The sequence below is a fragment of the Mobula birostris genome, chromosome 2 (assembly GCF_030028105.1).
Source record: "Mobula birostris isolate sMobBir1 chromosome 2, sMobBir1.hap1, whole genome shotgun sequence".
Lineage (NCBI taxonomy): Eukaryota > Metazoa > Chordata > Chondrichthyes > Myliobatiformes > Myliobatidae > Mobula > Mobula birostris.
The window spans coordinates 227,265,848-227,293,344 of record NC_092371.1 but is presented as its reverse complement, the minus strand read 5'-3'; the positions used below and the strand labels follow the sequence as shown (position 1 = coordinate 227,293,344).

Sequence of the window (27,497 nt, the reverse complement as noted above, 5' to 3'; positions counted from 1 at the left end):
CAGGTAGGGCAGCATCCGTGGAAAAGATCGGTTGACGTTTCGGGCCGGAACCCTTTGTCAGGACTGTAGGGGGAAGGGGCAGAGGCCCTATAAAGAAGGTGGGGGGAGGGTGGGAAGGAGAAGGCTGGTGGATTCCAGGTCAAAAACCAGTAAGGGGAAAGACAAAGGGGTGGGGGAGGGGAAGCAGGGAAGGGATAGGCAGGAAAGGTGAAGAAGGAATAGGGGAAAACACAATGGGTAGTAGAAGGAGGTGGAACCATGAGGGAGGTGATACAGGATGAACTCCATCCTGATGAAGGGTCTCTGCCCGAAACATCGACTGCTTACTCTTTTCCATGGATACTGCCTGACCTGCTGAGTTCCTCCAGCTTTTTGCGTGTATTACTTCGGATTTCCAGTATCTGCAGATTTCCTCAGGTTTGTTGAGTGAAGTTATCCCCTGTGGTTCAAGAGCCTCTGATAGTTTAGAGCTAGTAACTGTTCCTAAACCTGCTGGTGTGAGTCCTTTCTTGATGGCAGCAGCGAGAAGAGAGCATGTCCTGAGTGGTGGGGGGGGGTGGGTCCCTGTTGATGGATGCTATTTTCCTGGGACAACGTTTCATGTTGATGTGCTCAATACTGGGGAGGGCTTTAACTGTGACGGGCTGGACACCCTCCATTTATAATTTCACAGGTCAAATAGTTGCCATGTGGCAAAACCTAGACCACATAGTCATAGTCATACTTTATTGATCCCGGGGGAAATTGGTTGATTGATTTCACAAAGTGTCTAAAGATAACCATTTCAGCAAGAGAACCACCGATGACAAGCGCACAGTATTTAAAGGATATCCCAAGTTTCTCTGACCATAAATTCAGCAAGATCAATTGCAAATAAAAAGACAATGCTGTAAAAATTCAACAGCTCAAGACAACATTTTGGAAAATAGGAAAAAGAGCATGTACAACACCATCACATCATCTTCTATGAAGTGCAACAAAAATTATACTCGTTTACACATTGAAAGAGTATAATTATCATTAAAGACTATCATTGTTAACCCTCAACCATCAAGCTCCTGAATCAGGGGGGATAACTTCACTCAACTTCACTTGCCCCATCACTGAATAGCTTTCCTCACTGATAATTATTCTTAGAATTAAACTGCAGAATAACAATTCCATGTTTTAACCATTCTATAATGAAACTATCTTCATTTCTGAACTGAATGTTAAACTTGCTGACCTTGGAGCTATCAGTAAAAGGACTATTGTATTAGTTTCAAAAGGAGCAGTAAACTTTTCCATCATGTTGCTAATTCTAACTGGCCTCCTTTTCGTTACTTGGTATGAAGGTCAGCTAATCAAATAGTTTTGTTTCTGAAAGTACAGTTTTTATCATCATACTGAAATGTTTCTTTTGAATTCATTCAGGTCTCTGGCAGCCTGTTACCTATCCTTAATTACTTGCAAATTGAGTGACTTTCCCTGCAATTAAAGGTGAACTACACGTCATTACCCTGGAGACTCAAATCAGTTACAGGCATCAATTTTTCGTGCATAAACAACATAACTGGATAGCTTTTTAAGACAACGTAGTAGGTTGAAGTTACCACGGCCAACACTGGCTTTTTAATTCCATACTTATTTAAATAATTTAAATTACCACACTGCGCACCTCCCCCCACCTTCCAGCTGCAATGATGTGATTTGAACTCCTTTTTCCAGATTATTCATTTCTAGGTTGCTGATTGAGTGAAAAATGTTAAAACTACAGCACTAGGTACAAAAGTCTTGGGCACATATATATAGCTAGGTTATCTAAGACATTTGCGCAGTACCGTATTTGTCAATGTGGAAGAGAGAGCAAGTTTGTAAATCTGGCGGGAGAAGAGGATGTTGGGAATGGAGAGGGTGAAACACTGCGGAAGGGGTGTGGGACAGGAGGTGGAGAAGACGTGCCAGAGGGAGGGTTGCAGTTACACCCAGCCCCGAGACACCAGGCAAGGACATTTGATTCCAAACATTTGGTTTATTAATCATTACAGAATGTCTCTCTGGTGCTTCCCTCTCCCTCCCCTTTCCCCAACCATTATTCCCCTCTCCCTACCCCCTTTTCACTCTCAGTCCACAAAAGAGATCCATATCAGAATTGGGTTTATCATCGCTCATATATCATAAAATTTGTGTTTTTTTAGCTACAGTGCAGTGCAATACATAAAATTACAGTACTATGCAAAAATCTTAAGCACCCTACCTATATGGTCTTGTGTATTTAACAAAGTTAACAAATTTCACCACACATGCTGGCGATGATAAACCTGATTCTGATATATATGCTTAAAACTTTATACTCCAGTGAAGTATACCAGAAAATACTCTTCTTGGTTTAGTCACTGTGAGGTATTGAAATGGGTGATTGGGATGAGGAGTAGGAAAATTCCTGGGTTTTGCAGTTTAGGGCAAATTTACTGCTTCTGCTGACTGAATTTTTTCAGACTACAATACTGCCAACATGCTTAAGATGACGTGATTGGATTTCACCTTTTATTTAGTTTAGAAGTTTAGATGTTATAAAATGGCAACATTGGAAATCTGCAAACATTACTGGAGAGAAGTACAAAGGTCAAAATGAAGCAACATTTTAATTTTGTCCATGTTTTGCCAGTTTTTATGAAGCACAATGCCCAAAGATGCTAGCATCTGCAGTTCTCGTGCTATCTGACCCTGCTCTTGTTGAGGTCATGGGTTAATTTGACTTAAACAGGCATTTTTCAGTCTCATATATCAGGCAAGTGAACCCAAAAGAAATAGAGATCAAAAAATAGCACTGAAGCACTGACTTCAACTTACAGTATGGCTCCGTCCTCAGTCTATACAGTCAGAAAAAAATACTTCACAGTGCTTGTAAAACTTCAGTCCTGTTAAAGATATGTATGTAGTACATTAAAAAAATTATCACTTTTGGAGCACAATTGTTTCAGAAGTTTGAAAGTACTTCAGTAGCTTTTAAAATTCGGCATATGACTCCGTCCCATGGTAAATTGCAAATTATTGGAAATTTTCCATTTTCATATGACAACAACAATCTCAATTATTCATAAACTATTCTTAAAGAGGTGGTGTAATGGTTGCACTTATTACATATTAATCTTTCAAAAGATTACTGGAGTCATTATGCAAAACATAAGACTATAAGTTATCAGGGCAGAATTAGGCTGTTTGGCCCATCGATTCTGCTCTACCATTTCATCATGGCTGATCCATTTTTCCTCCCAGTCCCAATTTTCTGCCTCCCCACCCCCCACCCCTGTATCCCTTCATGCCCTGACTAATCAAGAATCTATTAACTTCTGCCTTAAATATACATAAAGACTTGGCCTCCGCAGTTGCCTGTGGCAAAAAATTCCACTGATACACCACTCTCTGGCTTAAGAAGTTCCTCCTGGTTAATTTCTTTTCCCCATCATATATCACAAATGAAAAGTAATTATTTTATATTTGTACTTTTCCTGTGAGGTGCTAGCCTGTAGGCATTAAATGGCAACATAGAATAAAATTGGATAAATGTTGGATTATTATAAATGAGTACATGAAGAGTCCACTTGGATTCTGCGGGTGAAAGGACCTGCTTCCTTGCTGTATGATTGTATGACTCTGAGAAAAAGTGATCTACATTAAATAGAACAAGAATGAGATATTATAGCACAATAACAGGATTCATGTCCTATCTAATCACATTGTGCTACTTTGTGTAATTACAAGAGCATATTTTAGTATACTATTCAAATTATTTAACAAAAGCAATTTTGTGAACCAATGTAACTACCTAATGCCAAACATTTTTTTTTGTGCTTCACTACAATGTGCACTTTAATGTTTTGTCGATTTACAATCATTTAGTAATACGTTTATCTTAAACCAGTTAAATTTTTATTACTACTTAGTCTGTTCTAATCAGAGTTAGGTTTAATATCACCGGCATATGTCACGAAATTTGTTAACTTTACGGCAGCAGTACAATGATAAATAAATACGTGACACACATAGGAAAAAAATGTGAATTACAGTAAGTATATACAAGTATTTTAAATAGTCAAATTAAATAAGTAGTACAAAAACAGAAATAAAAATGTGAGTGAGGTAGTGTTCAATGTCCACTTAGAAATCCAATAGCAGAGATGAAGAAGTTGTTCCTGAATCGCTGGGTGTGCGACTTCAGGTTTCTGTACCTCCTTCCTGATGGTAACAATGAGAAAAGGGCATGCCCTGGGTAATGGGTGGCCTTACACCACCTATCTGAGACACTGTTCTTTAAACATGTTGTGGATACTGTGGAGACTAATACCCATGATGGAGCTGATTCATCATAGGACTTTATTAGCAAGGGGTTAACAAATGGCTTTTTAAAAAAAATAAATTCCAAAGATTTAGAACCGTAGAACATTACAGCACAGAAACAGGCCTTTTGGCCCTTCTTGGCTGTGCCGAACCATTTTTCTGCCTAGTCCCACTGACCTGCACCTGGACCATATCCCTCCATACACCTCTCATCCATGTGTACCTGTCCAAGTTTTTCTTAAATGTTAAAAGTGAGCCCGCATTTAGCACTTCATCTGGCAGCTCATTCCACACTCCCACCACTCTCTGTGTGAAGAAGCCCCCCCCCCAATGTTCCCTTTAAACATTTCCCCCTTCACCCTTAACCCATGTCCTCTGTTTTTTTTTCTCCCCTTGCCTCAGTGGAAAAAGCCTGCTTGCATTCACTCTATCTATACCCATTATAATTTTACATACCTCTATCAAATCTCCCCTCATTCTTCTATGTTCCAGGAAATAAAGTCCTAACCTATTCAACCTTTCTCAGTAACTCAGTTTCTCAAGTCCCGGCAACATCCTTGTAAACCTTCTCTGCACTCTTTCAACCTTATTAATATCCTTCCTGTAATTTGGTGACAAAAACTGCACCAATACTCCAAATTCAGCCTCACCATAACATTCCAACTCTTATACTCTGATATATAAAGGCCAATGTACCAAAAGCTCTCTTTACGACCTTATCTACCTGTGACGCCACTTTTAGGGACTTTTGTATCTGTATTCCCAGATCCCTCTGTTCTACTGCACTCCTCAGTGCCCTACCGTTTACCTTGTATGTTCTACCTTGGTTTGTCCTTCCAAAGTGCTCACACTTGTCTGTATTAAACTCCATCTGCCATTTTTCAGCCCATTTTTCCAGCTGGTCCAAATCCCTCTGCAAACTTTGAAAACCTTCCTCACTGTCCACTACACCTCCAATCTTTGTATCATCAGCAAATTTGCTGATCCAATTTACCACATTGTCATCCAGATCATTGATATAGATGACAAATAACAATGGACCCAGCACTGATCCCTGTGGCACACCACTAGTCACAGGCCTCCACTCAGAGAAGCAATCCTCACTACCACTCTCTGGCTTCTTCCATTGAGCCAATGTCTAATCCAATTTACTACCTCTCCATGTATACCTAACGACTGACTCTTCCTAACTAACCTCCCACGCGGGACCTTGTCAAAGGCCTTACTGAAGTCCATGTAGACAACATCCACTGCCTTCCCTTCATCCACTCTCCTGGTAACCTCTTTGAAAAACTCTAATAGATTGGTTAAACATGACCTACCACGCATGTTAATAAATGAATTCTAATGCAGGTTTTTTATTCTTTTTTCATAGGTTTGTTTGTCTTTCCTATCTATTACATTTGTAAAAAGCAAAGGAAACGGTCGCAGACTGGTATGTTTACATAAATGAAAGTCTCACTTACACGGGTAACGGCGGATGTGTCAGGGTCTTCACAGAACTCCGCAGTGAGAAGCAATAGCACGTAACAAACAACTAGATATCGAACAAATGTGAAACTGGGAATGTTGCCATGAATTATTATCTTTTTTTTGGCCATATTACCAAGCAGTACACTATTCTCAGAATACTTCCAAAGACCTGGCTACAAGCACTGTGATGTACAACTCAAAGAAAGAAGAAAATAATCAATTTGTTGTGAAGTGGCTGCATCAGGAGTAAAACATAAGCGTGCTGATGAAGGGGCTGTCTTACCATTTTGCACATGTTAGTTATAATCATGGATGGTGCGAGCTTCTCGTAATGTTTGCACTTCCTGTATTGTTCTAACACTGTCTTAATATCTCAATTTCTGAAGAATACTTTTCTCTGCACTATATGACACTTCTGTTCCTTTTGTAATGGAAAAATATCATCTCAAGGAATATTCACATGTTACATGCTCCACTTCATTTGGCCCTCGTCTGTATGGATATATCATCCACTTGTTAACAGCCGTCATTTTTAGAATTGCAATTATAATTCAGCTGATCCATGAAGAGATAAACTGGGGAGTTTTAGAAGGGAACTCAAGTTAACTCTTCTATTTAGTCCAAAGAGCGAGCAATCTTTATCATTATAATACTCAAGGAGCTTAAACTGTAGCCAAAGTAATGTATATACAGTAGTCTGTTTTTCCCCCCTAAATGAAAAACTGCCCTTTATTTTAGTAGTGGGAATTATTAGAAACTGGTTGAAGCTAACAGTTTGCTGAAATGTGAATGGCAGAGATCTTGCAAAAAGCGAACATTTGATCTGTTGTTATTGATTCAGTGATTGGTGTCATCAATATTTAAAAGTAAGCTGTTGGGGGACCAGAAGCAGTAGGTGTAAATAATTTAAAATGCTGAAGGAATTTTTGTTTTTGGGTTTTAACAATCCACTTCGGTAGCTCTGATCACTGGTCACAGATAGACTCAAGTGTTTCAGTGAGCACTACCTGCTTCTCCTCTTGGGGCATCCTGCCACGGGAAGAGACCCGAGGTGCCAAGTGCGCTCTCCCCATCCTGGATCCATGAGGAGCCACAGTATATTAAATGAAAGTATGAGTTCATGGCAGCCTGGGATTTTTCCACTTAGCTAAATTGCCTCATGCTAATTGTGACTAATTGCCAGGAGAGCAGAAAAGGAGGAAGTTCTTACTCCAGCAGCTTGCATTCCATCTAACATCATCAACTGATGCCATACCATATAAGGTAACTTTTTGTGCCTTATTAATTTTTTAAGAGGAGATCCCTCTGCTGCTGATAGCCAAGCTCTATGTAAGATGTATATTAACTCTGTACTGCAATAAGATGAGTCACGTGGTTGTCATTATCATAATTTGAAAATAAGAAAACTTAATGTCGACTTTTGCAGAGAACTGCAAAAAAAGTTATAAGTTTGGGAAGATGTGGTTTTGCTAGAAATGTTTCCTCATAGGTACCTCCTTTCACTAGCTGATCCAATAATATGAGAAGAATAGTTCTGACATTGTAATATCTTACAGTTATTAACTATTTTGGACTTCTCCGTTTAAACCAATTCAAAGTTCAGTACTTTATCAAAACTCTGTGCTGAAGTGTTTAAAAATCAATGTTTTATAAATTCTTTGTTTAAATATTAATTTGTAGTGAGTTATTTTTCAATTAAAATAATAAGAAACTCAGTATTAATCTAACCAGTCATATCCTGCACACCTGGCAAAGTTGGCATTTTATTTTACTGGATAGCAAAAAGTGGTTTGAGATTACTGACTTTCAGTTTTATAACTTCTATAAGCCCAATAAAATACTTAGGTGAAAATGTTGATAGATACAGTATAACTCCAGCAAAACTTGACATCCAGTTGTGTTAACATCTTTTTGAGTGTAAAACGATGTTTTTGTGATTGGCTGAATATTATGATAACATTATACAAATTGAGTGTTACAGTTTCTGTGAAGTATAAGACCATAAACCAGTTACTAGTGAGAAAAATTCAAGTTCCAAACACCTCTTTGCAAACAAGGCTGAGAAAATAATGAGCAATGAATTGGATCCATGAGGAAACCAAACTTGCACAGAACACAAGCAGCACAATTAAAATTTCCTCTCATACTGAGCTCACAACAAGGAAGTGCGGGTCATGGAATTAACCTATAATCTGTGTCCAATTAAAAGCAACATTCTTTTGGTTGATTTGTTTTTATTAACCACTGGACCTTTATCAGTTTTGACCTGATTACATTTGCAAACTTTAATTCAGAACAAAAAGGACTTCCTTGGATATGCAGAATTTTTGTTGTTATACAATATGGATTTTAATAAAACCAAAGATATTTTATTTAGTTCCATGAAGTCATATATAATAAATGATGATGGTGGGCTTTCACATCTCTTCATCCCTTTTTAAACTTCATCAAGTTTAAAAAACTGCCCTTGCTTTATTTTAGTAGTGGGAATTATTAGAAACTGGTTGAAGCTCACAGGTTATTGAAATGTGAATGGCAGAGATCTCGCAAAAGGCAAGATTAATTTGTTGTCAATTAAGTAACCTAAACAAGAGACAATAAGTCCATCTTTCAGTTTGCACAATAATCTCCTCCTAAAAACAGCAGGCTGCTTTTTAAAGCAGCATTCTGGCCAAGTCTGGCTTGTCTAAGCTGGTACACGACTGGCATGAGAAATGAAACAAAATTTGAAATTGCTAATAATTTGAGAGTCATTTTTTTTTATCTATTAAGGGGCTAATTTAGCAAAACCACAACCCACAAAAATATTTTGTACAATATACTTCCTTTTGCAATCAGTAATTTCCACTCAGGTCACTCTTTTGTTCTATTTCCTTTCATGTGCCCTTTATAACAAGACAGTTAATTTTCCTCAAAATGTTACGAAGTTAACTGCAAGAGCAAATTGATAACTGAACAGTTACAGATTTTCTTATTTAAGTGATTTTTGATGTTGGCAGTGTATTTCTGTTTCTAAATAGCTACAGAATTAATGAAAACTGCATAGTGCCCTTAAATGTCTGTATTAATAGACAATTCGTTACCAAAGGATGTGCCTTTTTTATTTGACATGATTTCATCATCTTTTCACAAAGCAAATTGCATAAAATTTAGCTAATTAGCAATGATCCAAAGTGCAAACACGAAGATGTTCATATATTAATGCCAAATTAAATTTCCTTTATTTCCTCACCACCACCACATACATGTATAAGAAAGCAGAGAAAAACTTGAAAATAGAGGTACTTTGCACTTGTTTATTCGTCTTCTGTCAATATTAAGATCCTGCTGGCCAGGGTCAGGGAAATAATCAAAAATGTTACTTTTACAAGCTGTTTCTGTGGATTGTGCTGCGAAAGTATATTTAAGCTTATTCACATTCATTTTCTTTAGTTTTTTAAAAAAGGAAAATGTAGTTGTTAAGCCATTTTCATATTAACCACTACTTGAGTCAGATGATGGAAGTTACTGTGCATAAATTCTATGTAAATGTGTCTGATTAATGGCTCATCAGCATCCAACAACTAGAAATAACTGCTTGGGTAATTCATTGTGACTGGAGCAGAAACAACTACCAGTACTACTTCTGATAGCTTTTTTTGTGCAAAACAGTAGCCGAAATAATGTGATTAAGTATATCAAATGTACTATTCTATAGAGAAAGAAATAAAATGAAATTACATTGTGTTGTGTTTTTAATTTTAGGTCAAAACTTGTGTTTTCTCATCGGGTTTGAATTTTTTTGGTGCTTTAATTAGAAGTACTTTGAGAACGTAAACTTCATTTCATGCATGTGACAGAAATTGCAATCCATATGCTTAATTTCTTTACGTTCAGACTACTTTACAAATCTAAATTTTAAAAAATTAACATATATACAGTGGTCACCGAGGGACCTCCTATACCTAATAAAGTAGCCACTGAATGTACGTTTGTGATCTTCTACTCCTGTAGCCCATCCACTTCAAGGTTCGATGTGTTGTATGTTCAGATATGTTCTTCTGTACACCACTGTTGTAACACATGGTTAAGTCAGTTTCTGTCACCTTCCTGTCTGCTTGAACCAGTCTGGGCCATTCTCCTCGGACCTCTCCCATTAGCAAGGTGTTTTTGCCCTCAGAACTGCTGCTCACTGGACGTCCTGTTTTCCACACCATTCCCTGTAAACTACAGAGACCTGAGCATGAACATCTCAAATCAGCAGTTTCTGAGAACTCAAACCACCCTGTCTGGCTCATACGATCATTCCACAGTCAAAGTCACTTCAGTCACCATTCCTCCCCATTCTGATGTTTGGTCTGAATAACAGCTGAACCTCTTGACCATAAACACGAGTCAGTCTGCAGATGCTAGAAATCCAAAGCAACACACACAAAATACTGGAGGAACTCAGCAGGCCAGGCAGCTCTATGGAAAAGAGTAAGCAGTCAACATTTTGGGCTAAGATCTTTTCCAGGACTGGGCCATGTCTACATGCTTTTATGCCTTGAGTTGCTACCACGTGATTGGTTGATTAGATATTTGTATTGATGAGCAGGTGTACGTAATAAAGTGGCCACCCTCAGTGTAAACGCTGTGTTATACACATTACATCTCAAGAGCTTTGAGCCAACCTGGATTGATAGTCTGAGCAACAATGTTGAATGTGCTGATCTATGTGGAAGGTGAAGGATGGGATGTCATTCAGGAGAGCATTGAATCAAAAGTCTTTGGAGGTGACAAGGCAAAGGTGACGAAAAAGGATCTCATGCTTTCCTGGCATATATGACGCATAAACTCATTTCGGGCTTCCAGCCAGTCCAGGTGTCGATTTTAACTGAAGTTTCAATGACGAGCTCCACCATCTTCGTCAGGGATGTCCAGTCTGGTAGTAGTTAAATCCCGTCGTCCATCCCTACTGATTGGTTAGTCCTCAACCAATCAGGTTTCCACTGTCCCACCTTGTTTAAAATCGTATTCCAGTTCTTGCTTAGAATGAGACTTTCGACTTTGTTGAATGATGAAAGTAAAATGCCCTGCGTTCTAATTGTGTTTTTTAAATCTATAAAGTGGCATTTTATCAGGGGCATTCTGGAAAATGGAATACACCTCATCTGATTTCATTTTGTCTTTTCTGGTGGTTAATAATAATAGGCATCCGTTAGTCTTGCGAGACCAGGGATCTGCGCCTGGAAAGTCTTCACTCTCCAGGGCGCGGGCCTGGGCAAGGTTGTATGGAAGACCAGCAGTTGCCCATGCTGCAAATCTCCCCTCTCCATGATACCGATGTTGTCCAAGGGAGGGGCATTAGGACCCATACAGCTTGGCACCAGTGTCATTGCAGAGCAATGTGTGGTTAAGTGCCTTGCTCTGGTGGTTATGATCTCCAAAATTAACCAATCCAGCAGGCACAATTCACCCTTGTTGACTGCCCAAACTGAAGACTATTTTTATATACGTAAACACGAGGAATTCTGCAGATACTGGAAATTCAAGCAACACACATCAAAGTTGCTGGTGAACGCAGCAGGCCAGACAGCATCTCTAGGAAGAGGTACAGTCGACGTTTCAGGCCGAGACCCTTCGTCAGGACTAACTGAAGGAAGAATGAGTAAGAGATTTGAAAGTGGGAGGGGGAGGGGGAGATCCAAAATGATAGGAGAGGACAGGAGGGGGAGGGATGGAGCCAAGAGCTGGACAGATGATTGGCAAAAGGGATATGAGAGGATCATGGGACAGGAGGCCCAGGGAGAAGGAAAAGAGGGAGGGGAAAGCATCCAGAGACTTGGCCTCCACTGCCTTCTGGGCAGAGCATTCCACATATCCACCACCCTCTGGGTGAAAAAGTTTTTCCTCAACTCCGTACTAAATGGCCTACCCCTTATTCTTAAACTGCGGCCTCTGGTTCTGGACTCATCCATATGCTTCCTGCCTCCAGCAAGTCCAATCCCTTAATAATCTTATATGTTTCAATCAGATCCCTTCTCAGCCTTCTAAATTCCAGTGTATACAAGCCCAGTCGCTCCAAGCTTTCAACATATGACAGTCCCGCCATCCCGGGAATTAACCTTGTGAACCTACACTGCACTCCTTCAATAGAAAGAATATCCTTCCTCAAATTTGGAGACCAAAACTGCACACAATACTCCAGGTGTGGTCTCACCAGGGCCCTGTACAACTGCAGCAGGGCCTCTTTGCTCTTATAATCAATTCCCCTTGTTATGAAGGCCAGCACGCCATTAGCTTTCTTCACTGCCTGCTGTACCTGCATGCTTGCTTTCAGTGATTGATGTACAAGAACACCTAGATCTCGTTGTACTTCCCCTTTTCCTAACTTGACTCCATTTAGATAATAATCTGCCTTCCTGTTCTTACCACCAAAGTGGATAACCTCACATTTATCCACATTAAGCTGCATCTGCCATGCATCCGCCCACTCACCCAGTCTGTCTAAGTCACCCTACATTCTCATAACATCCTCCTCACATTTCACACTGCCACCCAGCTTTGTGTCATCTGCAAATTTGCTAATGTTACTTTTAATCCCTTCATCTAAATCATTGATGTATATTGTAAACAGCTGCAGTCCCAGCACTGAACCCTGCGGTACCCCACTGGTCACCACCTGCCATTCCAAAAGGGACCCGTTAATCGCTACTCTTTGTTTCCTGTCAGCCAGCCAATTTTCAATCTATGTCAGTACTCTGCCCCCAGTAACATGTGCCCTAATTTTGCCCACTAATCTCCTATGTGGGACTTTATCAAAGGCCTTCTGAAAGCCCAGATACACTACATCCACTGGCTCTCCCTTGTACATCCTCAAAAAATTCCAGAAGATTAGTCAAGCACAATTTCCCCGTCGTAAATCCATGCTGACTCGGACCTATCCTGTTACTGCTATCCAAATGTGTCGTAATTTCATCTTTTATAATTGACTTCAACATCTTTCCCACCACTGACATCAGGCTAACAGGTCTATACTTCCCTATTTTCTCTCTCCCTCCTTTCTTGAAAAGTGGGACAACATTAGCTACCCTCCAATCCACAGGAACTGATCCTGTATCTATAGAACATTGGAAAATGATTACCAATGCGTCCACGATTTCTAAAGCCACCTCCTTAAGTACCCTGGGATGCAGACCATCAGGTCCTGGGGACTTATCAGCCTTCAGACCCAACAGTCTATCCAACAGCATTTCCTGCCTAATATAAATTTCCTTCAGTTCATCCATTACCCTAGGTCCTTTGGCCACTATTATATCTGGGAGATTGTTTGTGTCTTCCCTAGTGAAGACAGATCCAAAGTACCTGTTCAACTCGTCTGCCATTTCCTTGTTCCCCATAATAAATTCACCCATTTCTGTCTTCAAGGGCCCAATTTTGGTCTTAACCATTTTTTTTTCCTTTTCACATACCTAAAGAAGCTTTTACTATCCACCTTTATATTCTTGGCTAGTTTACCTTCATACCTCATTTTTTCTCCGCATATTGCCTTTTTAGTTGTTTTCTGTTGCTTTTTAAAAGTTTCGCAGTCCTCTGGCTTCCCACTCATCTTTGCTATATTATACTTCTCTTTTATTTTTATACTGTCTTTTACTTCCCTTGTCAGCCACGGCCTCCCCTTACTCCCCTTAGGATCTTTCTTCCTCTTTGAAATGAACTGATCCTGCACCTTCTGCATTATTCCCAGAAATACCTGCCATTGTTGCTCCACTGACATCCCTGCTAGGGTACTGTTCCATTGAACTTTGGCCAGCTTCTCCCTCATAGCTCCATAGTTCCCTTTGTTCAACTGTAATACTGACATTTATGATTTTCCCTTCTCCCTCTCAATTTGTAGATTAATACTTATCATATTATGGTCACTACCTCCCAATGGCTCCTTTACCTCGAGGTCCCTGATCAAATCCGGTTCATTTCACAACACTAAATCTAGAATTGCCTTCTCTCTGGTAGGCTCCAGTACAAGCTGTTCTAAGAATCCATCTTAGAGGAACTCCACAAACTCCCTTTCTTGGGGTCCAGTACCAAGCTGATTCCTCCAGTCTACCTGCATGTTGAAATCCCCCATAACAACTGTAGCATTACCTTTGCGACATGCTAATTTTAACTCTTGATTCAACTTACACCCTACATCCAGACTACTGTTTGGGGACCTGTAGATAACTCCCATTAGGGTCTTCCTACCCTTAGAATTTCTGAGTTCTATCCATACTGACTCTACATCTCCTGATTCTATGTCCCCCCTCCCAAGGGACTGAATATCATTCCTCACGAACAGAGCCACCCCACTCCCTCTGCCCATCAGTCTGTCCTTTCGATAGGATGTATACCTTGAATATTCATTTCCCAGGCCCTGTCCACTTGAAGCCATGTCTCTGTTATTCCCACAACATCATACTTACCAATTTCCAACTGTGCCTCAAGCTCATCCACTTTATTTCTTATACTCTGTGCATCCATATATAATACTTTTAATTCATTACTCCCGTCACCTCCCATATCAATTCCTATTTCACTTGGCCATACTGTACAATCCCTTCTTGAGCTTTCTGCTCCGTTGATTCTGCTGTCATTCTTAACTTGTCTTATTCTCACTTTCCCTTTAACTCCATCCTTATATTTCCAGTTCGTCCCCTCCCCCCACCCCCACTACTTAGTTTAAACACACCCGTGCTGCAGAGGCAAACCTGCCTGTCAGAATGCTGGTCCCCCGCCTATTAAGGTGCAACCCGTCCCTTTTGTACAATTCATCCTTACCCCAAAACATACCCCAGTGGTCCAAGAATGTAAATCCTCGCTTCCTGCACCAGTTCCTCATCCACACATTCAGATCCATTTTCTCCCTGTTGAAGGAATTTGAAGTTGCTCACTCTCTCCACTTCTGATCCCTCTCTGAGAATTGGTATGTGCTCCTTCGTTTTACCCTTCCTGAAGTCCACAATCAGCTCTTTCATCTTACGTTGACGTTGAGTGCCAGGTTGTTGCTGTGGCACCATTCCACTAGTTGGCATATCTCACCACTGTATGCCCTCTCGTCACCACCTGAGATTCTACCAACAATGGTTGTATCATCAGCAAATTTGCAGATGGCATGCCTAGCCATACAGTCATGTATATACAGACAGTAGAGCAGTGGACTAAGCACACACCCCTGAGATGCGTCAGTGTGCCATCAAATATCCCAATTTTGTATCAATTACTTGTCTAAATGAATTAAATGTTGTATTTCAAAATTTGCTGATGAAACAAAAATAGCTTCTCATCAAATCTACAGGCAAGGATGTTGGTTTAGCAAAAAAGAAACCAAATGTCAGCTTATGGCATCAAAGTTAGTCATAGGTCACAGAAGCAGGTTCCTTGACCCACCAAGTCCATGCTGATCATTAAGCAGCCATTCACGTTCATCCTGTATTGGTTCCATTTTTATTCTCTCCACATCCTCATCGACTCTGCCTTCCCCAGTTTCTGCTACTCATTTACACATTAGGAACAATTAATGAATTAGCATTCCAAGAGGTTCCTTCTTTCTTCTGCACCATTACTTGCCCTCTACCTTCCGTTCCACCACAGGAGATGGAGTTTTAAAAAAATACTTCCTACCATTCAAGAAGCCAAGCATCTTTCCATATAAAACACAAATTCCTTGTATTTTTTTTTCCAATCTCATGTACTGCATTCAGTAGTCACAATTTGCTATTCTCAAAGTTGGAGAAGCTAGGTGTAGATTGGGACACTGAAGAAAACCTCTATTTGGTTATCACATTTTCAGTGACCTGTCAATTTGATTCTCCTTCACAGTCCACTTGTTTGTCTTTAGTCTTTTACACTCTTCTTACAAAAACAAAGTTGAAAATGAAGCACAGCAAATTATTTCCCATCTCAACACATTGCAGCCCTCATGACATGAATGTGTTCAAATAATAACCATTCTTTCTAGGGTGTATTATACTTGGACAGTCCTGATGTAAGACATCATATTAACCTGTCACACTAACTCAACTTTTCTTTCTCCACAGATGCTGTCAGTCCAGCTGGTTACTTCCAATATTCTCTTATTTGTTTACCCAACATTTGTTGTGTACTGAATCTCACTTTTCAGCATTTTTCTTCTTCTGACTTTTAATGGTGATTGGCAGTCCAACTTAAAAGGTACATTACAGCCACCAAATCGAATGGAGTGTGGTGTAGAGAGTTGCAAACCGAAGAAGAATCTGAACAAATTACAACTTTGCAAGGACAAATTTCCTCCACTTAGAGCATAGATCAATACATGGAACAGCTGCTGAGTGTGCCAGGCTTTAGATGTTTCAAAAAGGACAGGGAGGAAGGCAAAAGAGGTGGAAGTGTAGCATTGTTTATTAAGGATAGTGTCATGGCTGCAGGAAAGGAGGAAGTCATGGATGGATTATCTACTGAGTCAGTGTGGGTGGAAGTCAGAAACAGGAAAGGGACAATAACTCTAATGGATGCTTTATAGACCCCCCCCCCCAATAGTAACAGGGACATCGAGGAGCAGATAGGGAGGCAGATTCTCGAATGGTGCAATAATAATAGGATTGTTGTGATGGGAGATTTTAACTTCCCTGATATTGACTGGCATCTCCTTAGAGCAAGGGGTTTAGATGAGGTGGAGTTTGATAGGTGTATTCAGGATTGTTTCCTGAACAAAATATGGATTGCAAAAGGAGGAGAGGCTGTACTTGATCTGGTATTGGAGAGATAAACCTGGTCAGATGTCAGATCTCTCAGTGGGAGAGCATTTTGGACGTAGTGATCACAACTCTTTCTCCTTTACCAAAGTGCTGGAGAGGGATAAGAACAGACAATTTGGGGAAATATTTAATTGGGGTGGGGGGGGGAAATGATACTATTAGGCAGGAACTTGGGAGTAGATGTTCTCAGTGAAATGCATGGCAGAAATGCATCAAATGTTCAGGGGACATTAGCATGGGGGTGGTCCACATAGGTTTGTTCCACTGAGGCAGGGAAAGGATGGTAGGGTAAAATAAAACCATGGTGTACAAAGGATGTGGAAAATCTAGTTAAGGAAAGAAGAAAAGCTTATGAAAGGTTCCAGAAACTAGATACAGATAGAATTCTAAAAAATTACAAGGTTGCCAGGAAGGACCTTAAGAATGAAATTAGGAGAGCTAGAAGGGGCCATGAGAAGGCCTTGATGAGCAGGATTAAGGAAAACCCCAAGGCATTTACAGGTCTGTGAAGAGCAAGAGGATGAGCCGTGTGAGAATAGGACCAATCAGTTGCGATAGTGGAAACGTGTGCATGGAGTCAGAGGAGGTAGCAGAGGTACTTAATGAAGACTTTGCTTCAGTATTCACTTGGACCTTGGTAATTGTGGGGATGACTTACAGCGGACTGAAATGCTTGAGCATATAGACATTAGGAAAGGGGATGTGCTGGAGCTTTTAAAAAGCATTAAATTAGATAAGTCACTGGGACCAGACAAGCTATACCACAGGCTACTGTGGGAAGTGAGGGAGGAGATTGCTATGCCTCTGGCGATGATCTTTGCATCATCAATGGGGAAGGGAGAGGTACCGTAGGATTAGAGGGTTGCAAATGTTGTTCCCTTGTTCAAGAGAGTAGAGATAACCCAGGAAATTATAGACCTGTAAGTCTGACTTCAGTGGTGGGCAAGTTGTTGGAGAAGATCCTGAGAGGTGGGATTTCTGAGCATTTAGTAATTATCTGATTACATAATCTGATTAGGGATAGTCAGCATGGCTTTGTCAAGGGCAGGTTATGCCTTACGAGCCTGATTGAATTCTTCAATGACATAACAAAACACATTGATGAAGGTAGAGCAGTGGATGTAGTGTATATAGATTTCAGTAAGGCATTTGATAAGGTTCCCCATGCAAGGCTCATTCAGAAAGTAAGGAGGCATGGGATCCAAGGAGACCTTGCTTTGTGGATCCAGAATTGGTTTGCCCACAGAAGGCAAAGGGTGGTTGTAGATGGTTTTTATACTTCATGGAGGACAGTGGTGTTCCACAGGGATCTGTTCTGGGACCCCTCCTCTTCATCATTTTCATAAATGACCTGGATGAAGAAGTAGAAGGGTAGGTTAGTAAGGTTACTGATGACACAAAGGTTGAGGGTGTTGTGGACCATCTGGAGAGTTGTCAGAGGTTGCAGTGGGACATCAATAGGATGCAGAACTGGGCTGAGAAGTGGAAGATGGAGTTCAACCCAGATAAGTGTGAAGTGGTTCATTTTGGTAGGTCAAATTTGAAGGCAGAATGTAGTATTAAAGGTAAGACTCGTGGCCATGTGGAGGATCAAGGAGATATTGGGGTCTGTGTTCACAGGACACTCAAAGCCACTGCACAGTTTGACTGTGTCATTAAGAAGGCGTATGGTGTTTTGGCATTCACCAACTGTGGGATTGAGTTCAAGAGCCAAGAGGTAATGTTACAGCTATATAAGACCTTGGTCAGACCCCACTTGGAGTACTGTGTTCACTTCCAGTCACCTCACTACAGGAAGGATGTGGATACTATAGAGAGAATGCAGAGGAGATTTACGAGGATGTTGCTTGGATTGGAGAGTGTGCCTTATGAGAATAGGTTGAGTGAATTCGGCCTTTTCTCCTTGGAGCGATGGAGGTGACCTGATAGAGGTGTATAAGATGATGAGAGGCATTGATTGTGTGGATAGCCAGAGGTTTTTTCCCAGGGCTGAAATGGCTAACACGAGGGGACATAGTTTTAAGGTGCTTGGAAGTAGGTACAGAGGAGTAAGTTTTTCCACACAGAGTGGAGGGTGCATAGAATGCGCTGCCAGTGATGGTGGTGGAGGCGAATACAATAGGGTCTCTCAAGAGACTCTTAGATAGTGGAGCTTAGGAAAATAGAGAGCTATGAAGTGGGGTAATTCTTGGCAGTTTCTGGAGTAGGTTACATGGTCGGCACAACATTGTGGGCCGAAGGGCCTGTAATGTGCTGTAGATTTCTATCTTCTATGTTCACCCACTGTAAGACAAAAATGATGACAAACAATTTTGTGTATACACTGATAAATGTAAGACATTTCTTTATTGTCACCTGTAATTCAGGCACAAAAAGAGCCACACCAACATCCCCAGTTAAATTATCTTTTGATTCAGCAGTAAAAATGGTTAACCGATCACAATAATTTTCCTTAACATATTGATGAACCAACAGACTGTCAAGCATATCGGGATCCTTGGACTTCATTAAATCGTATAACCTAAAATCAGCTAAAGTCATTGTGAAAAAAAACCAAGGTGGGGTTACTGAAAAAGCCACAGTGGGACATATTGCATAATGCAATAAAACCATATTCCTAGCGTGATAAGAACCCAGCCATTCAAAACAAAAAAAACACACTTCTTGTGAGTCTTCTAACACACTTGGGTGATCATTCCTCTGCCCCCTTAAATTAATCTGGTATGTTACTAACAACTTCAACCTTCGCAACTGTAAGGGTAATTGTCCCATTTCAACCAGTAAAGCGGAAACAGCAGAAAACCTTACTGCACCACAATGCAGTCTTAAACCCTGTGCTTGTATCACATCCAAACATTTTAAATTTGAAGATGAAGCTGATCCCTAAGCCACACAGCCATCATCAAGTACAGATCTAATTAAACAAATATAAATGGTCAGAGATTTTCGTGTAACAGCCCAAGAATTCCCACATAGACACATGAGGATATTTAATGCTCTTTTACATTTATCAATTATTTTACTGATATGGTGCTTCCTTGTCAGCTTATAACCCAGCCACCTGCCGAGAAACCTTACCACTGATGCTTCTTCAAGAGTTGGACCATATAATTTCAAATCAAGTCTGGGTCTATTGATTCTTTTCGTAAAACACACAACCTGTGTTTTAGCTACTGAAAACTTAAAAGCCCATCTACTTGCCCACTGTTCAACCTTATTAATTGCTACCTGCATCCCATATACAGTTAAATTGAAATTTCTTCCGCTAATCCATAAACTTCATCATCTGCAGAAAGTGGTTTACCCAGCCCAGTGTCTATCTCAGAAAAAATATCATTAATCATAATATGAAATGTTGAAGGGCTACAAATACTACCTTGTGGGGTCCCATTTTCTATCTTATAGAAGCCCTAATATACTGCACCAGGTGGAAAATCTAGTCGGGTGGAAGAAGGCAGCATACATGAGGTTTAGGAAGCAAGGATCAGATGGGTCTATCAAGGAATATAGGGAAGCAAGAAAGGAGCTTAAGAAGGGGCTGAGAAGAGCAAAAAGAGGGCATGAGAAGACCTTGGCGAGTAGGGTAAAGGAAAACCCCAAGGCATTCTTCAATTATGTGAAGAAAAAAAGGATGACAGGAGTGAAGGTAGGACGATAAAGGTGGGAAGATGTGCCTGGAGGCTGTGGAAGTGAGCGAGGTCCTCAATGAATACTTTTCTTCGGTATTCTCCAATGAGAGGGAACTTGATGATGGTAAGGACAATATGAGTGAGGTTGATGTTCTGGAGCATATTGATATTAAGGGAGAGGAGGTGTTGGAGTTGTTAAAATACATTAGGATGGATAAGTCCCCGGGGCCTGACGGAATATTCCCCAGGCTGCTCCACGAGGCGAGAGAAGAGATTGCTGAGCCTCTGTCTAGGATCTTTATGTCCTCATTGTCCACGGGAATGGTATTGGAGGGAGGCGAATGTTGTCCCCTTGTTCAAAAAAGGTAGTAGGGATAGTCCGGGTAATTATAGACCAGTGAGCCTTACGTCTGTGGTGGGAAAGCTGTTGGAAAAGATCTCTGGGCATTTAGAGGATCATGGTCTGATCAGGGACAGTCAGCATGGCTTTGTGAAGGGCAGATCGTGTCTAACAAGCCTGATGGAATTCTTTGAGGAGGCGACCAGGCATATAGATGAGGGTAGTGCAGTGGATGTGATCTGTATGGATTTTAGTAAGGCATTTGACAAGGTTCCACATGGTAGGCTTATTCAGAAAGTTAGAAGGCATGGGATCCAGGGAAGTTTGGCCAGGTGGATTCAGAATTGGCTTGCCTGCAGAAGGCAGAGGGTGGTGGTGGAGGGAGTACATTCAGATTGGAGGATTGTGATTAGTGGTGTCCCACAAGGATCTGTCTGGGACCTCTACTTTTTGTGATTTTTATTAACAATCTGGATGTTGGGGTAGAATGGTGGGTTGACAAGTTTGCAGACGACACAAAGGTTGGTGGTGTTGTAGTTAGTGTAGAGGATTGTCGAAGATTGCAGAGAGACATTGATAGGATGCAGAAGTGGGCTGAGAAGTGGCAGATAGAGTTCAACCCGGAGAAGTGTGAGGTGGTACACTTTGGAAGGACAAACTCCAAGGCAGAGTACAAAGTAAATGGCAGGATACTTGGTAGTGTGGAGGAGCAGAGGGATCTCAGGGTACATGTCCACAGATCCCTAAATTTGCCTCACAGGTGGATAGGGTAGTTAAGAAAGCTTATGGGGTGTTAGCTTTCATAAGTCGAGGGATAGAGTTTAAGAGTCACGATGTAATGATGCAGCTCTATAAAACTCTGGTTAGGCCACACTTGGAGTACTGTGTCCAGTTCTGGTTGCCTCACTATAGGAAGGATGTGGAAGCATTGGAAAGGGTACAGAGGAGATTTACCAGGATGCTGCCTGGTTTAGAGAGTATGCATTATGATCAGAGATTAAGGGAGCTAGGGCTTTACTCTTTGGAGAGAAGGAGAATGAGAGGAGACATGATAGAGGTGTACAAGATAATAAGAGGAATAGACAGAGTGGATAGCCAGCGCCTCTTCCCCAGGGCACCACTGCTCAATACAAGAGGACATGGCTTTAAGGGAAGGGGTGGGAAGTTCAAGGGGGATATTAGAGGAAAGTTTTTTACTCAGAGAGTGGTTGGTGCGTGGAATGCACTGCCTGAGTCAGTGGTGGAGGCAGATACACTACTGAAGTTCAAGAGACTACTAGACAGGTATATGGAATAATTTAAGGTGGGGGCTTATATGGGAGGCAGGGTTTGAGGGTCGGCACAACATTGTGGGCCGAAGGGCCTGTACTGTGCTGTACTATTCTATGTTCTATGTTCTTACCTACTCCTACCTACATAGACCATCCAAACAAAGAAAACTCAAAAAAATTATATAGCTTTCCTCTCACTCCTAATTTCCAGAATTTAATTAAAAGACCTACCGTCCATAACATATATGCTTTTTCAATATCAAAAAATTCTGCTGTTACAACTTCTTTATTTACCTGTGCTGTCCTAATATCATCTTACAAACATAAAACTGAACCCAATGTCATTCTACTCTTCTGAAATCTGATAAAATACTATATTGTCTTTTTCCAAAATATAATTTAACTGCGCTATTACCATACGTTCCATAAGTTTATGCAAATGGGATGTTAATGATAATGGTCTATAACTGGAAGGATCCAACGGGGGTTTCCAGGTTTTAGAATAGGCACTACTACTGCCATTTTCCATGAGGAGGGAAGATGGCCTAATCTCCAAATATGATTCAAAAATGTCAATATTATCTCAAGGGAGTTGTCAGCCGTATGTTTAAATTTACAATAACATATACAATTCTTTCCTGGAGCTGCCTGACCTGTACAATTAATAGCTTTCTTAAGTTCACACAAAGAAAACTCTACATCTCTAATACTATCAATGCTACAGCTGGCTTCCAACACATCAGGGTATTCAGATAAAGCATTATCCCTACATTTTTTAGCCTCTTTACTTACATTATCTTGATTATGAATTGTATTAAATGATTTAGCTAGTCACTCAACTTCTCCATTTCAGGAACAATCATGACCTTCTTTAATCAATACTGGAGTGTTATTAGCCCTATAAATCTCCCCATTTCTTAATCATTCCCCAAACATCTCCAAGTTTAATATCCCTCCAGTAATATGACCTCCGGCAAACCTTTCTCACAACCTTTACCACTTTCCTTACCACAGCCGGTGCCCTTTTATACTTAATAAGGTAACTCGAAGAGTGATACTACTTAACTTCCCTAAATGCCTTATTTCTCTCTCTCATTGCCTCTGCACACTCCTCAGTCCACCTTGCTACAGCCTGTTTTCTAATAGTGCCCATTTTAATAGGAATTACTTCCATCGCAGTTTGATGAATAATGTGACCGTAGAACCATAGAACCATAGAAACTACAGCACAGAAACAGGCCTTTTGGCCTTCTTGGCAGTGCCGAACCATTTTCTGCCTAGTCCCACTGACCTGCACACGGACCATATCCCCCCATACACCTCCCATCCATGTATCTGTCCAATTTATTCTTAAATGTTAAAAAATAACCCGCATTTACCACCTCGTCTGGCAGCTCATTCCATACTCCCACCACTCTCTGTGTGAAGAAGCCCCCCTAATGTTCCCTTTAAACTTTTCCCCCCTCACCCTTAACCCATGTCCTCTGGTTTTTTTCTCCCCTTGCCTCAGTGGAAAAAGCCTGCTTGCATTCACTCTATCTATACCCATCATGATTTTATATACCTCTATCAAATCTCCCCTCATTCTTCTACGCTCCAGGGAATAAAGTCCTAACCTATTCAACCTTTCTCTGTAGCTGAGTTTCTCAAGTCCGGGCAACATCCTTGTAAACCTTCTCTGCACTCTTTCAACCTTATTTATATCCTTCCTGTAATTTGGTGACCAAAACTGAACACAATACTCCAGATTCGGCCTCACCAATGCCTTATACAACCTCATCATAACATTCCAGCTCTTATACTCAATACTTCGATTAATAAAGGCCAATGTACCAAAAGCTCTCTTTATGACCCTATCTACCTGTGACGACACTTTTAGGGAATTTTGTATCTGTATTCCCAGATCCCTCTGTTCCACTGCACTCTTCAATGCCTTACCATTAACCCTGTATGTTCTACGTTGGTTTGTCCTTTCACGTGCAATACCTCACACTTGTCAGTATTAAACTCCATCTGCCATTTTTCAGTCCATTTTTCCAGCTGGTCCAAGTCCCTCTGCAGGCTCTGAAAACCTTCCTCACTGTCTACTACACCTCCAATCTTTGTATCATCAGCAAACTTGCTGATCCAATTTACCACATTATCATCCAGATTATTGATATAGATGACAAATAACAATGGACCCAGCACTGATCCCTGTGGCACACCACTAGTCACAGGCCTCCACTCAGAGAAGCAATTCTCTACCACCACTCTCTGGCTTCTTCCATCAAGCCAATGTCTAATCCAATTTACCACCTCTCCATGTATACCTAGCGACTGAATTTTCCTAACTAACCTCCCATGCGGGACGTTGTCAAAGGCCTTACTGAAGTCCATGTAGACAATATCCACTGCCTTCCCTTCATCCATTTTCCTGGTAACCTCCTCGAAAAACTCCAACAGATTGGTCAAACATGACCTACCACGCACAAAGCCATGTTGACTCTCCCTAATAAGCCCCTGTCTATCCAAATGCTTGTAGATTCTGTCTCTTAGTACTCCCTGCAATAACTTACCTACTACTGACGTTAAACTCACCGGCCTATAATTTCCCGGATTACTTTTCGATCCTTTTTTAAACAACGGAACAACATGAGCCACTCTCCAATCCTCCGGCACTTCACCCGTAGACAGCGACATTTTAAATATTTCTGCCAGGGCCCCCGCAATTTCAACACTAGTCTCCTTCAAGGTCTGAGGGAACACTCTGTCAGGTCCCGGGGATTTATCCACTTTAATTTTCCTCAAGACAGCAAGCACCTCCTCCTTTCATTGACGTAACCTTTCATTGCAGAAATCCACATCATCCACACCATTCAGCCCAGACAGATGCTCATCACATAAAACCATAAACTTCTCCCAATTTGCTTTACCAAAACTCCTAAAAGTGGCCTCCTGTCTGATTTAAATCCAAACCCAAGCTTATAAATATAGGAAATGATCACTCCCCAATGTTTCATCTCCCATGACATCCCACTCACTCACTCCAGCCAGAATGTTCGAAACTAGTGAACATTAAAACCTCAAACCCCTCCCATCATTAAGACACACAAAATGGGAAATATCTAAAAATTCTTCTACACTGAACAATGTGCATTAAAATCCCCACACCATACAACCCTTAGTGAGTTAGAGCTACATATACTTCCCAACAAATCAATTGGAAGCTTTCCACAAGGGTTGTAAAATTTATCACTCTAATACCCCTACCTGTTGAATCAAATATTTTCAACAAGTGCCTCACACACTTTATTCACATCCACAACTCTGTATCCTATCCCTTTTCTTATAAAACTTGCAACACCATCCCCTCTACCAACTAGCCTAACACACCTAATTACAATATAATCCTGCAAAGAAAAACTTAAGTGTAGTAACAATCAGGTTTCCTGAATATATAAAACATCGGGTAAATTTGATAAATCAGAAATAAACTTCTTGAAGTCCTGACCATTAGAGATCAGACTTCTCACATTCCATTGCAATTTTCATAATCCTATTATGTACCTTCACAAGGAGACTGAAATACAGATATACTACCAATCAGAGCTTCATTTACAGCTTCCCACATAACATCAGTTAGGCGAAGAAACTTTTCAGTAGCTTTTGCAATAATCTTGTTTTTCTCAGTACAACTAGATGTCTGGGCAGTACAATTCACCACATCCATTATAAATATCACAAACTTCATTTTATCAACTCGTAAAGTATCTTCCGTAAGAGAACTGTGATGCCAACATATAGCCACTGACTTCACATTCTGTTTTCTGACTGGTAATACTTTATCAACACTTGGTTTAACTCTTTGCAAAGCCTCTGCATAAGCCACACCCAACTGTACTTTAAACTGTTGAACTTCAGCTGCCTTCTTAAGCACTTCACACCCTCTGTCAGCTGCACTATGTTCTTCTCCGCAGTTACGACAATTAAACTTTACACCTTCACAATCTTCATATTTATGTTCTCCACTACACTTACTACACCATAGTTTCCCAAGACATTCTGCTGCAACGTGCCCAAACCTCTCACATTTGTAGTATCTAAGCGAAGGTGGAATATAAGCTTATACGTTATAACTAACATAGCACAAGCTAACTTTATCAGAGAGCTTCACCTCATCAAAATATATCAATACAGATAAACTACCCATCTTTTCCCCATTTCTGACTACTTGCAATCTCTTTACCTCCATAACCTTGCCTCCCAATAAATGAGATTTAACCTCTTCATATCGAGATCTCCAATGGAACGCCCTTTATACACCACTAATGACATTAAGCAACATAGATACTATCTTTTTGCCAAGTAAAGTCTTCCAATATAATGCCTTCTCACACTGTTCCTTATCCTTTCAAACGATTAACACATTACCTCCTCTTAAAGTACGAACAGAATCTATATTCCCCATAGCAGATTTCAACTCTGTAGTTAATTTCATGGGATTGATAGAAGGCGACTGTTCCAGGTCAAATTTTAAAAATACCTTCAATTCCTCTTTCTTTTTTTTTAAATATCCCACCCTTCCTCTCCATCACTGGAAATGATTCCAATATTATGTTTCTTTTCCTGTTTTCCAGATATAATTCAACTTCATTCCAACCTCCCCCCCCACCAACCCACACACCTCCCACACTCCGCTCTCCAAGCTGAGCTGGGACCCTTTCCAGCATTTCCCCCTCTTTTCTATCTTTATAAAACTCTATTTGCATCTTCACCAGACAGATCAGCAACAGTTAGTAATCACCACCTGACATCAATACCATTTGTGTTATTCATTTTCAAAGTTTAAAGTAAACATATTATCAAAGTACATATATGTCACCAAATACAGCCCTGAAGTTCATTTTCTTGTTGGCATACTCTATAAATCCATAATCAAAACAATGAAAGACCACATCAACTGGGCGTTCAACCAGGGTGAAAAGGCAACAACTGTGCAAATACAAAAATAATTAATTAATTAATATAGATATAGATATTAGATGTCGAGAACATAAGATGCAGACTCCTTGAAAGTGAGCTCATAGGTTATGGGAACATTTCAATACTGGGGCAAGTGAAGTTAAGTTGTTAACCCCTTTGGTTCAAGAGTCTGATGATTGAGGGGTAGTAACTGTTCCCCAACATGGTGGTGTGAGTCCTGAGTCCCTGGCATATCACAGTCGCTCTCTTGATTCTCTCCAGCCCTCCCCCTTCTCTGATACTTAATACACATTTGCTTTCTACATTTGCCAGGTTTTTGTGAAAAGTTATTGACCGTAAAGGCTAGTTGTTTCTACATAGATGCTATTTGAACTGGTCCATATTTTAAGTACTTGCAATATTTCTTTGAGATCACACAGTAACGTAGCAGTAAGCGGAATACTTTACAATGCCAGATGTAACATCAGTGTCAGGAGTTTGTACGTTCTCCCCGAGACCACATGGATTTCTTCCAAGTGATCCAGTTTCCTCCCACATTCCAAAGATATACAATTAAGGTTAAGGAGTTGCAAGTGTGCTGGTTGGCCTCAGAAGTGTGGCAACACTTGCAAGCTGTCTAGTACATTCCTCACTGGTTTGATTTCACACAAATGATGCATTTTACTATATGTTTTGATTATAAAGTAAAGTTAATCTTTTCTTCTTTGTTCTATCACGCTTCTTAGTTTTCTTTTGTTTTATTTGGTATATCTTACAATGTTTGCCC

The 27,497-nt window shown here is 40.5% G+C and overlaps 1 protein-coding gene across 1 annotated transcript in view; it reads left to right on the top strand.

The window, feature by feature from the left end:
• The window catches only part of rnf217 (ring finger protein 217), a 122,774-nt gene extending 113,266 nt beyond the window's left edge, over window positions 1–9,508 (top strand). The window contains exon 6 of the mRNA XM_072251577.1: window positions 5,696–9,508. Coding sequence (XP_072107678.1) covers window positions 5,696–5,769 — 74 coding nt within the window. The 3' untranslated portion in view covers window positions 5,770–9,508. The remainder of the gene's footprint in view (window positions 1–5,695) is intronic.
• The last annotated feature ends 17,989 nt before the right edge of the window (window positions 9,509–27,497 follow it).